General features: G+C 38.9%; 1 protein-coding gene across 1 annotated transcript in view; it reads right to left on the bottom strand.

Moving 5' to 3' along the window:
* Nucleotides 1-10,590, bottom strand: part of LOC121867231 (formin-2-like) — a gene marked incomplete at both ends in the record, with an annotated part of 28,790 nt that extends 18,200 nt beyond the window's left edge. The window contains 1 exon segment of the mRNA XM_042367081.1: nucleotides 9,822-10,590. Within this exon segment, the coding sequence (XP_042223015.1) occupies nucleotides 9,822-10,590 (769 nt within the window).
* Nucleotides 10,591-14,281: the final 3,691 nt, after the last annotated feature.

The raw sequence follows: 14,281 nt of genomic DNA, 5'->3' as shown, positions 1-14,281 counted from the left end.
TATTCCTGGTCTTGCAAGGACTCCAGCAATGTCAATTATATTATCCTAACTTTAGTGTGAGGTATTATTTATTACTAAAAATGTAAACATACTGTTTTAACCCAAACATTTCTCTGGAAGGGGGGGGAAGGTGGGGGAAGGTGGGGGGTAGGGAGGAGGGAGGAGCGTGGGAAGAGGGGGGAGCCGGAGGTGGGGTATTTTGATTGACAGATAGTGTCTGGGTGAAGTACAGTAGTACCCCGATTTACGCGGTCAATTGAACCCACAGGGTACCGCGGAAAGTGAAAACCGTGTAAAGTGAACACCAGAACATATGGGATTAATTCCAATAGAGACTGGCCTGACCCCCAAACTCCACTTTTTCTGACACAATACCTATGTTGTAGTAAAAATAACATCTAAATTTTATGATGGTATGCTCACACAATTAATATTTAAGAGAAATACAGTCGCCAGGTTAATGTCCATTCAAATAATGGACTCAAATTCCCCCCCCCTCTTCCCAGCTCACTGGCCCCTACCTCTCTGAGAAATGATTGGGTGAAACACTAGATTTTAACGTTTAGTAATAAATAATACCTCAGACTAAAGTTAGGATAATATAATTGACATTTCTGGATTCCTTGCAGGTCAGGGAATATTTTGAATGTAAACTTCATATATTTTGCACAAAAGATAAAATACTTGCTTTGTGTAAACCAAATTATTACATTAGATCTAAAATTTGTATGTCTAATGCAAAATCCAGATGTTTATATTCAAAATGATCATCATATTGTAAGGATTCCAGCAATGTAAATTATATTCTGGTCCAGTAATTTGAATGAAATTTATGAGCTAAAACAAATATCTTCAGTTAATAATAAAAAAAAAAAAATATTCTTCACGACACTATCTGTCAATCAAAGTACCCCAACTTGCCTCCCCCCCTCTTCCAACCGCGCCAGATGGTCGGTCGGTCCCAACCCTCCCCCCACCTTTTAAATATCTTGGTGTTTCCGTCCCTTGTACCCTACCTGCCATACAACAGCTAACCCGCCAATGTACTGACAGACTGAGACCTCTTAGAAGTGTAGCGGGGTACAGCCCGCACTATGGTGCTAATATTAGAATTATTAAAACAATGTACCTAGGCTATATAAGGTCTCTGATAGATTACCACGCACCAGCCCTGGTCATTCGTGACGGGAAAGGCGTTGACAAGCTCGAGAAAATGCAAAATAAAGCCCTCAGAATTATCCTAGGATGTCCCATGAGCACTAAAGTACTTAATATGAGGAAAGAACTAGGTATACCCAGTGTTAAAGATAGAATAATTGAATTCAACCTCATGATAGCCCTGAGGCTTCTGCGTGGTGATCCTGATAACATTGTTTCCTTAAAATTGCTAGAATGTATGAACCATGGGACTACTGAGTCTAAATGGATCCAAACTACAGCTACACATATGAAGATGTTTGGACTAGACCACCTGTACAAAGTTGAGACACAACAGCGCTTCCTGCCACCCTGGCGGACAGTTCCCTTCGATATCACAATACCGACGTATCCGCCTAAAAAATTAATTATACAAAGCATTTATCTCCAACACACTGCCAAATTGAGAGCTCTTGAACACATACACACTCTACAGACTGATGATAATATCACACAGACCATCTACACTGATGGATCTCTAAACACCGCCTGTGGGAGGGCTGGAAGTGCTATTGTTGTGACTCAACCTGACGGTAATATAATTGAGAAAGGAGTTAGAATTAACAACTGGGCATCCACTCTACAAACTGAATTAGTTGCCATACTCACAGCTATTAAATTCATTGAAACCACTGTTACTGACAGTCTCATCATCACTGACTCTCTATCCTCACTACTTGCCCTTGGCACCCTCGACTCAGGTTGTCACGCTCTTGTCTCTGAAGCCAGACACAAATATGCGTGCCTTGTTGACCGGGGTGTCAGGGTCAAACTGTTGTGGATCCCCTCTCACATAGGCCTCATAAAACATGACAGAGTTGATGCCCTCGCCAAACTCGCGTCTAACAAAGACACCGTTGAATACAATTTGGGTCTGTCAAAAAGAACCCTTAAAACTGTAATTAGGAAAGAACTTATTGATGAGTTTGACGCAAGTAGACAAGTGCAAACAGGCACTAGTCGATCCATAGGTTACCATGATGAGATGTATCAAGTGAAACATGTATATGGAGCAAGTAACAAGATCACTAGATTACAAGATGTTGTAACCGCTAGATTAAGGTTAGGATATAAGTACCTTTGGCAGTATGTTCCTCAAGCAGATGTAAACAAAACTAAATGTAAAGTGTGTGGCCATACATATGGCCACACACTTGAACACTACGTCCTCGACTGTGTGAAGATAGAACCTTTTAGGGACAGGTCCAAGCACACTGTGTGTGAAATGGCACAACACTTCATCTCTAATGGCAAGATAGCCGACATATTAAGATTGTATCCACTTTTTTGCACTTAGTAACTATATCAATTCTCATGTACAGAACCAAATACGCAATGTGCTTGAATACCTCCCACGTAAATGTGAATAACAAAGTTTGAGGCCAGACATACTGCCTCACACGCCTGTACTCACGCATTTGTGAATAAGTTACCCTTTATGTATAGAACTAAACAAATAATGTAAATGAAATACTGTGTAACATTCAGTGCCATAATATCCTGACAACGGGGGTTAATTATTATGACCCTTTGTAAACCCTACTCTGTAATCCTTTTGCGCTACCGCTCACAGGATGAGTGTGGAGTGCACAATAAAGTAGCCGCTGCAAGCGGCAAAATCAACCTCCCTACCAGAGAAATGTTGGGTGAAAAAACTAGATTTTAACTTTTAGTAATAAATAATACCTCAGACTAAAGTTAGGATAATATAATTGACATTTCTGGATTCCTTGCAGGTCAGGGAATACTTTGAATGTAAACGTCATATATTTTGCACAAAAGATAAAATATTTGCTTTGTGTAAACCAAATTATTACATTAGATCTAAAATTTTTATGTCTTATGCAAAATCCATGATGTTTATATTCAAAATGATCATCATATTGTAAGAATTCCAGCAATGTAAATTATATTCTGGCCAGGTAATTTGTATGAGTTTTATGAGCTAAAACATATATCTTCATTAAATAAACAAAGAAATATTCTTCAAAGACACTATCTGTCAATCAAAATACTCGGCCCTAGCTGGGTCGGTCCCTCCCGCCCTCCCCCCCACCCACCCCCCACCTTCCTTCCCTACCAGAGAAGCTTTGGGAGAAAATGGTAATTTACATTTTTAGTAATAAATAATAACTCAGACTAAAGTTAGGATAATATAATTGACATTTCTGGATTCCTTGCAGGTCAGGGAATATTTTGAATGTAAACTTCATATATTTTGCACAAAAGATAAAATACTTGCTTTGTGTAAACCAAATTATTACATTAGATCTAAAATTTGTATGTCTAATGCAAAATCTATGATGTTTATATTCAAAATGATCATCATATTGTAAGAATTCGAGCAATGTAAATTTTATTCTGGCCGGGTAATTTGTATGAATTTTATGAGCTAAATAAAAAAAGAAAATTATACTTCACGCATATATGAGTAGATGCACCGTGGAAAGTGAAAGTCCGGTTCTGGCAAGGTACCGCGTAAATGAGAAATCGCGGAAAGTGAAACCGTGTAAAGCGGGGTAATACTGTATATTTTTTATTTACTGAAGATATTTGTTTTAGCTCATAAAATTCATACAAATTACCCAGCCAGAATATAATTCATTGCTGGAATTCTTACAATATGATGATCATTTTGAATATAAACATCATGGATTTTGCATTAGACATACAAATTTTAGATCTAATGTAAGAATTTGTTTACACAGAGCAAATATGTTATCTTTTGTGCAAAATATATGACATGTATATTCATAATATTCCTCGCCTTGCAAGGAATCCAGCAATGTCTATTATATTATCCTAACTTTAGTCTGAGGTATTATTTATTACTATACCTTAAAATCTAGTGTTTTCACCCAAACATTTCTCAGAGAGGGAGGAGCCAGGGAGCATGGGAAGAGGGGGGGGGGAATTGAGTCCATTATTTGAATGGACATTAACCTGGCGACTGTATTTCTCTTAAATATTAATTGTGTGTGCATACCATAAAAAATTAAGATGTAATTTTTATTACAACACAGGTATTGTGTCGGAAAAAGTGGAGTTTGGGAGTCGGCCCAGTCTCTATTTCAATTAATCCCATATGTTCTGTTATTCCATTTACGCGTTTCTTGTTTTACGCGGACCTCTGCGGGTTCAATTGACCGCTTAAATCGGGGTATTACTGTATATCTATTTTAGAATTTGGCAGAATGATTGCATCCTGAAATGTTATTGGTGGTGATGGGAGGTCATCTAATTGGAAAGTGTAATTGGTAAATACCGAGTTTTATTATTATTGAATTTAACCAAGTTCTACCTCCCCATTCAGAGATGCTACACAGATCAGCATTGATAGATGACATGAAATCAGCTCTAGAAACAGATCTAATTTAAGAATTTGGGGGAAGGGACAAATGTGAAGAGTGAAGAGCGTAAGAATGGATAGAATTAGTTGTAGTGTGAAGAAAATCATTGATGAAAAGAAGGAAGAGAGTAGGTGAAAGAACAGAACCCTGTGGGACACCACTATTGGTAGAGAAAGAGCGAGAGATCGATCCCTCGACAACAACTGGCATGGATCAGTTCTCAAGGAAGCTAGAAATTAGAGAACAAAGTGGGGGAGAGAAACCATAAGATGGAAGTTTAGAAAGCAAAGACTTGTGCCATACCCTGTCAAATGCTTTGGAGATGTCAAGGGCTATGACGAAAGTTTCCCCAAGAGAGGATGACCAAAGATGGGTTCAGTTAGAGACCAGATCACCATTAGATCTCGCCTGGTGAAAGCCATACTGGTGATCCGACAAAAGAGAAAGGCATTCAAGGTGATGGAGAAAATGAGAGTTTAAGATTTTTCGAAAATCTTAGAAAGGGATGAAGCTTGGGCAATGGGGCGATAGTAAGAGGGATTGGAATGGTCACCCTTCTTCGGGATGGGCTGAACCAGGGCATGTTTCCAAGAGGAAGAAAAGTTTGGGTTTTGAGGCAAAGGCAAAAGGGGCGAGCAAGCACAGGGGCTAGAGTTTCAGCACACTCCCTCAGAACACGAGGGGTATTCCATCCGGTCCATGCGCCTTACTCACATCCAACCTGGATAACACACCAGCAACTCTACGAGTGGAGAATATAGGAAAGTTCATAGGTTCAGTAGGAGGAGCAGGAGTAGGAGGGATAGAGTTGGAATCGTCTAAGGTGGAGTTAGAGGAGAATAAGGTGCCTGAACTGGCCATTTAACAGTTGATTCTTTCTGGGTTAATGGGGCTGGAACATGTAAAAGTATATAGGGTTTTAGTGGTGAAACCCAACTGTCCGTTCTGTATTTATTGAGAAACTATTTCATATACAGTTCCAAGTGTATATCACTGTAACTTAATCACTGTAGCTATGAGTGTTAAAATGAGGACGGAGGCTATATTAAATAGCTCTTCTAAATACGTCCGGTTGGTGTGAAGTGTTGAGTGACAATGCCTGTAATACCCGTCAAGGGAGAACGGTAATATACGGACCCATCCACGATGGCTCTCAATAACGTCTTCCTCTCGTCAAGGAAATCAAACAATTGCCGCAAGAGGTGGCCAGACAACCGGCTACCTAATGCCATAGCTCAGCACTAAGTGACATGACTTCCCGTGGGTACACCTTATCACTTGCTCTGAACATGCTACCTCATAGCTAGTGGAAAGTTACAGAGGGCGATAGAGTATGTAAATCAAATGTAATCATCCCATTTACAAAAATAAATCTGCCTATAAGATAAGGGATATTACATCCCAAAGAGATTGGCATTATCAGAGGAAGAGCTGGCTTTAGAGTTATCAGGTGGAAGAGAGGAGGACAAGAGGAAATGCAGAAGATATTACAGATGTTTTTGGTTATTGACCAGAAGGATTTACTAGAAGAAGAGTTAGTCAGGACAGCGGTCTTTCTTTTTTATAAAATTCCGCTTGGCCCTACAAAGAATAGCCTTACAACGATTCCTAGAAGTAATGAAAGATTAGTGGGCAATAGGGTCATCCCTTGCAGAGCCAAGCCACTCTCTGGGATGTACAGTACATTGAAATCCCCTAGGTAGAGGATCTTGGTGTTGGGGTGTGTGGATAGCACTGACTCATGGCAAGAAGTGAGATAGTCAAAGAGTTCCAAATAGTTGGCAGAGTTGGGAGAACAGTATACGAAACAAAGAAAAATAGTCATAGTTGTGAGAGATATTTTGAGCCAGATGACATCATAAAGAGAAAATTCAAGATCCATGAGTTAAGCTATAGGTGAATGTGTGTTGCAGTAGGCGCCTATACCTCCCTTAGAACGGAAAGAGGTATAAAGGTTGTAGTTGGATACTTGAAAAGGTTTGGGTGAAGCTGGTTTAGTCAGTTGAAGTTCAGATATTAGTAAGAGGTCGGGGAAAGAGGTTAATAGAAGGAAAATTGAATCTCAGGCCACGAATGTTGGAAAAATTAAGTGTGAAAAATGCCGATCCTCCAGCAACCACAGTGACGTTAGCTGAGACCCGACTAGTGAGACCCATCCAAGAATGCCCCGCTTTAATATTATTGTCAACTGATATTGTAGGTGAATAAAAGAATAGAAAGAATAGAACAGATCAAGAGTGAGAAAGGTTATATATGTTGTGTTGTCAATAGTAAGAGAGACAATTGAAACCCTGCAATTGTGTGTAAAAGATGCAGAAAGACAGATCAGCAACCTGGGACGTGGTCAAAATTTTTGTGATGCCAAGTGGCAGCTAAGGTCTACCACTAGACAACACATTATGCTTACAATATCTTCCCAGGTGGTAGTACCTCCCTGTTTGATAGCGGCCTACTACCTAAGATAGACACACTATTGTTTTACCCAAATAATCCTGAGTACTTTAAGGGTTTGGTTAAATAAATATATTTAAAAAAACAAATATCTATGTGATATGGGCATGAATGGAGCAGTGTGTTACAGCAAAAACAAGTGGTATTTTCCATGTTTCACAGGAAAATTTCCAGGAGCTGTATTTAGTTATGCAAACACCACTGTTCAGGATTGTTCATACCGTAAACAAAATAATGTATACTATTGTACTACTACAGTAGTATACTGTATATGAGGTGCTCAGCATTAGAAGGGGGTGAAGCGACACCGTGGGCAAAATGTGTTCTTTGGTGGATATCACTATTTTCACCCTTCCTCTACATGTTGGTGTTGGATGTAACCCCCTAGCTAGAATAGAAATATGGTTTTAAGTCCTTCAAAAATAAGGTGTCATTTCGCCTCAGGCCGGGAGCTATGTATCTGGCTGTGTGCTCTGTCAAAGAAGGTGGCTACATCCCGTTCAGAGTGAGAGGAGAGCGAGCCAATGACAGCGTGCCTCCCGCGGACCATACCCCAGAGTCAGCCAATCACAAAGGATTTCCCTTGCGACCTCACAGCTTCTCGGCCAATCCGCGCGCCCAGATGATGCCTCCTTGTTAGTTTTGGCGCGTTGTATAGCATTAGGTGGTTCAGTGTTTTCTACTGCAATTTTGATAACTTTTCGGCATAACACTGACGTTATTCGTGTTCTATGGGTGTGAGAAGTACTGTGCAATATCTGCCCAATTTTAGAGCAAGACCTGAGTGAGACCAGGCCTTCTGGTGTGGGTTCAGGAGCCCATTATTCCTGAGCATGTGTTTAGTGACGACAGTGCTCACGTGGACATCCCAGCCATGCTCGGTGATAGCGATTTTGGTGGTGAATTTAGTGGTGATTATGGTGATGCAAGAGCTATTGGCGATGCAGCAGGTGATGTGTGTGAGAATATTGGTGATGAGCTACTTGGTAATGTTGGGGAACCTAGTATAGTGGTGGTGGTGGAGCACCACGTGATGCAGATTGCAGGGGTCAGGAGCGTACACTCCAAGGCCCTATAGAAAAAAATGGCAGGATGAGACAACGTAGGGTTGACTAGTGGGCACAGGAGGTTGCCAAGTTTAAACATAATTTGATTATGACGAGGCCATTAAAGTTATACATAGTAAAATTGTAATATTATTATCATAATACTGTTTTTACCAAAGATTATGCAAACTTTCTCCGCCTTTGTATTCATATGTTAATTGAGGGGGGGGTTAATGGTGGGGGGAATGAGTGTAGTGGTGTTTCCTTATTATTACACACTATTATACTTAACAATATTATAAATCAATGGCTAATAATAAGGATGGAAAGATGCAAACGAGTTTTTCATTATTATTTAATTTTTGGGGGGGTTTGTGGGGGGGTTCATTGGGGGTGCGTGTAAGACGAGTGTTGTTTTTTGTGATCATTAACTTGTTTTACAGTATTAGCCCACGATAATAAGAAAATTTTGCTGAAAAATGCAATTATTGTTGGTTTGAAGATCAAACAACTGTACATCACGGGTAGTTATTCTCATTCAACTCGTGATAAAATAATAACTATTCACAGTACTAACTTCCAGTTTCACAGTTTGCTAGGAGAGGGGTTGAGCTGCATGATAAAAAAAATAACCCTCTAGCTTAAAAAACAACAAAGTTATGGATGTTTGAACTTTGAAAAACTTTAAACGCGTTTTTCTCAGCTTTTTAAATTTGGCGCTTCACCCCCTTCTAATGCTGAGCGCCTCATATACTGTACTCACCAGCAGACACTGTACACTCAGCTAACTGTAATTCTTAACTCTAATCACACCTTAACACTTGTGATGGATGTTGGGTGGGAGATTACTGGGTCATGTTACTGACCTGACCTGATGCAATATCAGGTTACCCATTGTAGGGGTGGTGGATTAGTGGGTCTTATGACCTGAAGATGTCTTGAATAAAGACAAAAGGTAAGGTGCTCCAGTGTTTCCCACTTACTGAATGTACAGTATAGTATACATAACTGTAATCACTTTAACACTGAATTCTTGGCTGATTTTTTCTGGTACAATATAGAGTAGGAGCATGATGCAATCTTTCTGAATGCCCTGAAAATTTATTCCCAGACCCAGAAATAAAAGTAAGATTTTCCAGAAATTTTCTTGAAATTTTCAGAAAATGAACCCGATTTTCAACCATGGAATTTGTTCCCAAATTCAGAATTGTGAGAATTCTCTGGAGACAATACTATTTACTTGGTGACAGACCCTTATAAACTTATTGGAGAATTTCCACTGTTTCCTTAATACCACCATAAGCACTTTAAGTTTTCTTTCTTGCACTACAACACACAGGACCATGGCTTTTGCAGAAAATTATATATTTTCATGCATCAGTGAACATTCCCAAGAAAAACCTGAAACTTACAAAATCCTAAATCCCCTACTAACTAATTAGTCAGGTTAAGGGTAGGTTTTTAGTATCTGAAAGCTAAAAATGAATTAACTTCTGTAGCTAAATCATGAATTATTGCAAAGATCCATTTGATATCATAAAATGACAAGGGCCATAATTTTAAAATATAGTTAAATGGCACCTCAATAAATATCAGACTGCAACACAGCAAAACACTAAATGACATAACTTAGCTCAAAATCAATATTAAAAATAAATTGGGAGGGATAGGACAGAAGGAAAACCTACAATAAGATTATATTCTATGCTTTGGGTAAATAGGGGAGAAACAAATTAGTTCTAAAATTATGCATAACATTTATATAAAAATGTCTTACCTCAAATGCAGATGCATGGAACTTGGCAACATCTGGCATGTGAATGATGCCTTTCCACACATTTAGAGATTCAGAAGATATGACAGTAGGTAAAGATGCTGACGAGACAACTGGTTTTTGGACGCCGAGTGGAGGCGGAGTTAATCTGTCCGAGTCATTATTAAATTCAGATGAAAACAATAGTTGTGGTGGTGGTGGAGGTGGTGGTAACAAAGAACCAGAATATGGAAGAGTTAGAGATACATCTTCATTTGGTAGGGGTGGTGTGGTTGAACTTCTTGACATTGGCAATGGAGGAGTTGATGGTACATCTTCACTTGGCAGAGGAGGAGTGACTGGAAAATCTTCATATGGAAGTGGAGGGGTACGAGGAATGTCATCATCAGGGAGTGGGGGAGTGGGTGGAATTTCACCATCGGGAAGAGGAGGAGCACTAGGTATATCTTCACTTGGGAGTGGTGGCAGAGTGGGAATCTCTTCAGGAAGAGGAGGAGTGGTTGGGACGTCACTTTCACTGGGCAGTATACTGGTCATGGGTCTGTCAGTCAAGGGTAAACATGCAGAAATGTCGTCGCAGGGAGAACACACGGAGACGTCGTCACAGGGAGAACACATGGAGATGTCATCACAAGGAGGAGGTGGAATATATTCTGGTGAGTCAGGAGGGAGTGGGGGTGTTGCCAAACTCGCAGGAAAAAGTGTTGGAGATGCTATTCCACTTGATGTGATTGGTGATGTGTAGTCCTTGATTTCCAATACCTCTGGGCTCCTAAAAAAAAAAAATAATAAATAAATAAATAAATAAATAAAATAAAAAATAGCAGAAGTAAAAATTATTATCAATAGGATTCAAATTAATATGATAATACCTGTAACCAAAAAATATAGATAAATTATATAAATTTATTTCAGATGATCCAATCTTCTATGGAATAGGTTATCCCTATCAATATTATCTGTATTGAACTAACTACTGCACATCACATCACTTATTCCTCCAACCATAGAACAGTCTCTCCTCGACTAACGACAACTCGGACATATGACGGCCACGGTCGTATAAAATATTTTTCACATTACGTATTTTCGAGTCCCGACGTTTGGTCGTAATGTGACGCCATACGATAGCTGTCTGAAGAAAGCGAACTTGATGACCCGCCCAGATCTGTCTCCTCCTCTGCTTCATCCAATTAATGAAGTCTACATGCTTAATTAAAAAATTATTGAGCCCCGTGTGCATTCAGCTGACTACATTAAAGGTAAGTGCACAGTAAAACTTTATTCATTTTTCATTATTGATTACTTTTACTGTACCGCATTTCATTTTAGAATTTCTATGTACTGTAATATTTTCGCCTTTTCGACTTACGAACAATTTTGTCAACCCACAAAATTGAGTGTAAGCATAAATGATAAACGTCGTTGTTACCGCTCATGAGAAGAACCAGGAGATATTTAAGTTTTGGCGGTTTCTGAGTAGTGAAGGTGGAGAGAGAGGTAGTGAGTGTGTAGTTAGTGGAGGTGCCGGGTATGTGTTTACAGAAGGGGGAGATGCTGGAATTTGCTGATCTGTTAATAAGAACAAGATGGCGCCCGGTGCCCCGGTAGTTCCCTCTGCTGTGAGGGTCAGTAAACGCTTTGGAGCCGTACAGGGAACACCCCTATCTCTCCTTAAGACCCTAACACATAAGTCTGTTTTTGGAACATTAGTGCATACATGAGATCCCACCATTGTATTAATGTAAGTTCACATTGTTAAGGAATGTGCAGAATATCCCACTGTAGGTGTGTTATTGTGATATCAAAATGATGTTTATTTGTGTGTAATAATTGTAGTTGACAATATTCCACTGTAGTTGTATTATTGTGATACCAAATGATGTTTACTTACGTGTAATAATTTTTGTTGATAGGTTTTGACCGAATTATATTCTTGGTGTCCACGTGCTCGGTCTCTTTATCCTGTGATCGCATGATTGCCTTATGGGCGATTACAGTCGTATTAATTCTACATTATGTTACATAAATTTTAAAATATGGAATGAGAATAACAAATAAACAATGTACAGTATTGTAAAATATTGTACTATCATGAATGACAGTCATATAATGAGTGAGAGAGGCAGTGTCGGTGAGAGCAGTGGGAGGGAGGGAGGGAGGTGAAATTATGATTTAGGTGGTGGTAATAGAGGTAGTGGTGGTGATGGTGGTGGGTGATCATGGAGCTGGTGGTGAGAAAGCAGATAGGTTGAGGTGATTTACCTCTCGTAATAGTAGAACATTCTTTTGTTAATCGCCAAATGGGTAGTAAAACTTGCTTTTGTTTTAGTGTGGATTTATTCAAAGGATTAACGTTCAATGGGGACTTACTGTACCGGGAAAAGTTTGGGAGAGTCTAAACTATATATCTCGCCTGGAAAGACACTATGCCACATCCCTGGATGATGGGGAAAGTTTTCCAAGAGTCTAAACTAAGCATCTATTATCGAATCTAAATTACGCACCACCAATTCTTATCTGGGATGGACAAACACTCTCATATTACATTTAGGCCGCAGGCATGAGGGAAAATATTTACAGGTAGCAAAAAAGTATCTAAGCTTTCATTTAGAGCATCTGTTCTAATTGTTTTAGAGAGCTGAACTTGATACAATAATGATCCTAAATAAATTCGCTGCAAGACTGTTTCAATTAAAGTTCCTTAAACATAACATTTTGACACGATATAACATATGTTTACAGTATACTGGAGTCCACAAATCAGTTCTAATAAAATTAGAAATACCACTTTACTAAAATAATCCTGAAAAATATATTTAAAAGTTTGGTCAAATAAAATAAAATATCTATGATATGGGTCATCAAAAAAGATACTTTTGAAGCATGAAGCTGCGAGCAAATATATTTACGACTAGCGAAAGTGTATAAACTTTTATTACTCACATCTGTTCTAATTAAGTTAAGAGAGATGAATTTGGTACCATAATGATCAATAAATTTTCCACAACACTAATTTGTAGGCAGTATGAGGTACAGGACACTTGTTTTACTATATTATTACTATTTACACTAATAACAATCATTATTATTGCTCCAATAATTGATCACAATACACCCACCTCTCGTTTTACGCGGGGGGTTACGTTCTTGAAAACCACCGCTTAATTAAAAAACGCGTAAATTAAATATAATTTTCCCATACGAATACATGTAAATGGTACAGGTTAAGGGAAACATCATATACCGCACAGGGTACGATCAGTGCTTTCTCTTACTGTAAACCAAGCACACGGCCAACCTCCAACACACGCTCTCCTCTCACATTTAATTTCACATCCATTGCAATTGTTTTTAGTGCCTTTTTAGCTTTAGGTGCCCCAGAGAAGGCAGATGAATGTTTTTCAGACATGCTCAATGAGGGAAACAGCATTTAATACTAAAAAGGTATGTGATAAACACACAATGCAAATGAAAGCACAGAGAAAAAGTAGTGCGGATGTGAACTGAGAAAGCGATACGCGAGAAGCTTGCTGGACGTCGTCACTGTTGTTGTACAGAATACTTCATTATCTTCATCATCATCATCATTAGTAGTAATAATCTTTATTATTACATTATTATAATAATTATTATTATTAACAATAATATTAAAATTGTTGATGTTGATATGAATGTGACTTTATAGTAATAACTTACAAGCACCTCACCAGGCATCACATGTGACTCCACTGCCAGGCTACCAGGTGAATACACGTGGCAAAATTAAACTGTCTTGAGAGCATTATTAAAAAAATAGGTGCGCGCAAATTAACTTTTGGTATTAATTGAACAATCGCGCTATTCCAAAAACGTGCATAAAACACGAGTTACCTGTACTGTACTATACGTACTTGTGCTTGAAGGTTGGAGAGGGGGGATGTAGAAATACATGCTGAAGTGAGTAAAGTCCAAGGCGAGGTTCCTACATCACAAAAGCTGAGGTGCAGCTGAGAAAACTGAGTGGCACTCATGTGTGAGTGAGTTAAAGATAAATACGTATGTACATGGAAACATAATCTAGACAAGTCCGCCCTTTTTATTCAAATAGGCCTGTAGACCTGTGAAAGATCAAAGCGTCATGTGATGTGATCCAAAGCTCTACAAATGCACGTCATAGGACGTGATCCAAAGCTTAGGGATAAACAAAATATTTTGACATACAGTAAAACCTCGATTAACCGACTTTCGGATTAACCGTCAATCCCAAACTCCAATCTATTTATTTATTTATTTATTTTTTACGGGGATTAGCCCACCAGGGCAGAGGTCACTGACCCATGACCCACATCGGGGCCTCGGGGGCGGTAATGTACGATAATAATATTGATAATGACAATAATAATAGTAATAAAGAACCATAAATACAGTCATGCGCCGGTTAACGTCCTAGATACGTTCTTGGAAACATGAAGTTAACTCGA

Source organism: Homarus americanus, unplaced genomic scaffold, assembly GCF_018991925.1.
Source record: "Homarus americanus isolate GMGI-L3 unplaced genomic scaffold, GMGI_Hamer_2.0 scaffold6317, whole genome shotgun sequence".
Taxonomy (NCBI): Eukaryota; Metazoa; Arthropoda; class Malacostraca; order Decapoda; family Nephropidae; genus Homarus; species Homarus americanus.
The sequence above is the reverse complement of the archived record's forward strand: the minus strand, read 5'-3'. Positions and strand labels throughout refer to the sequence as shown.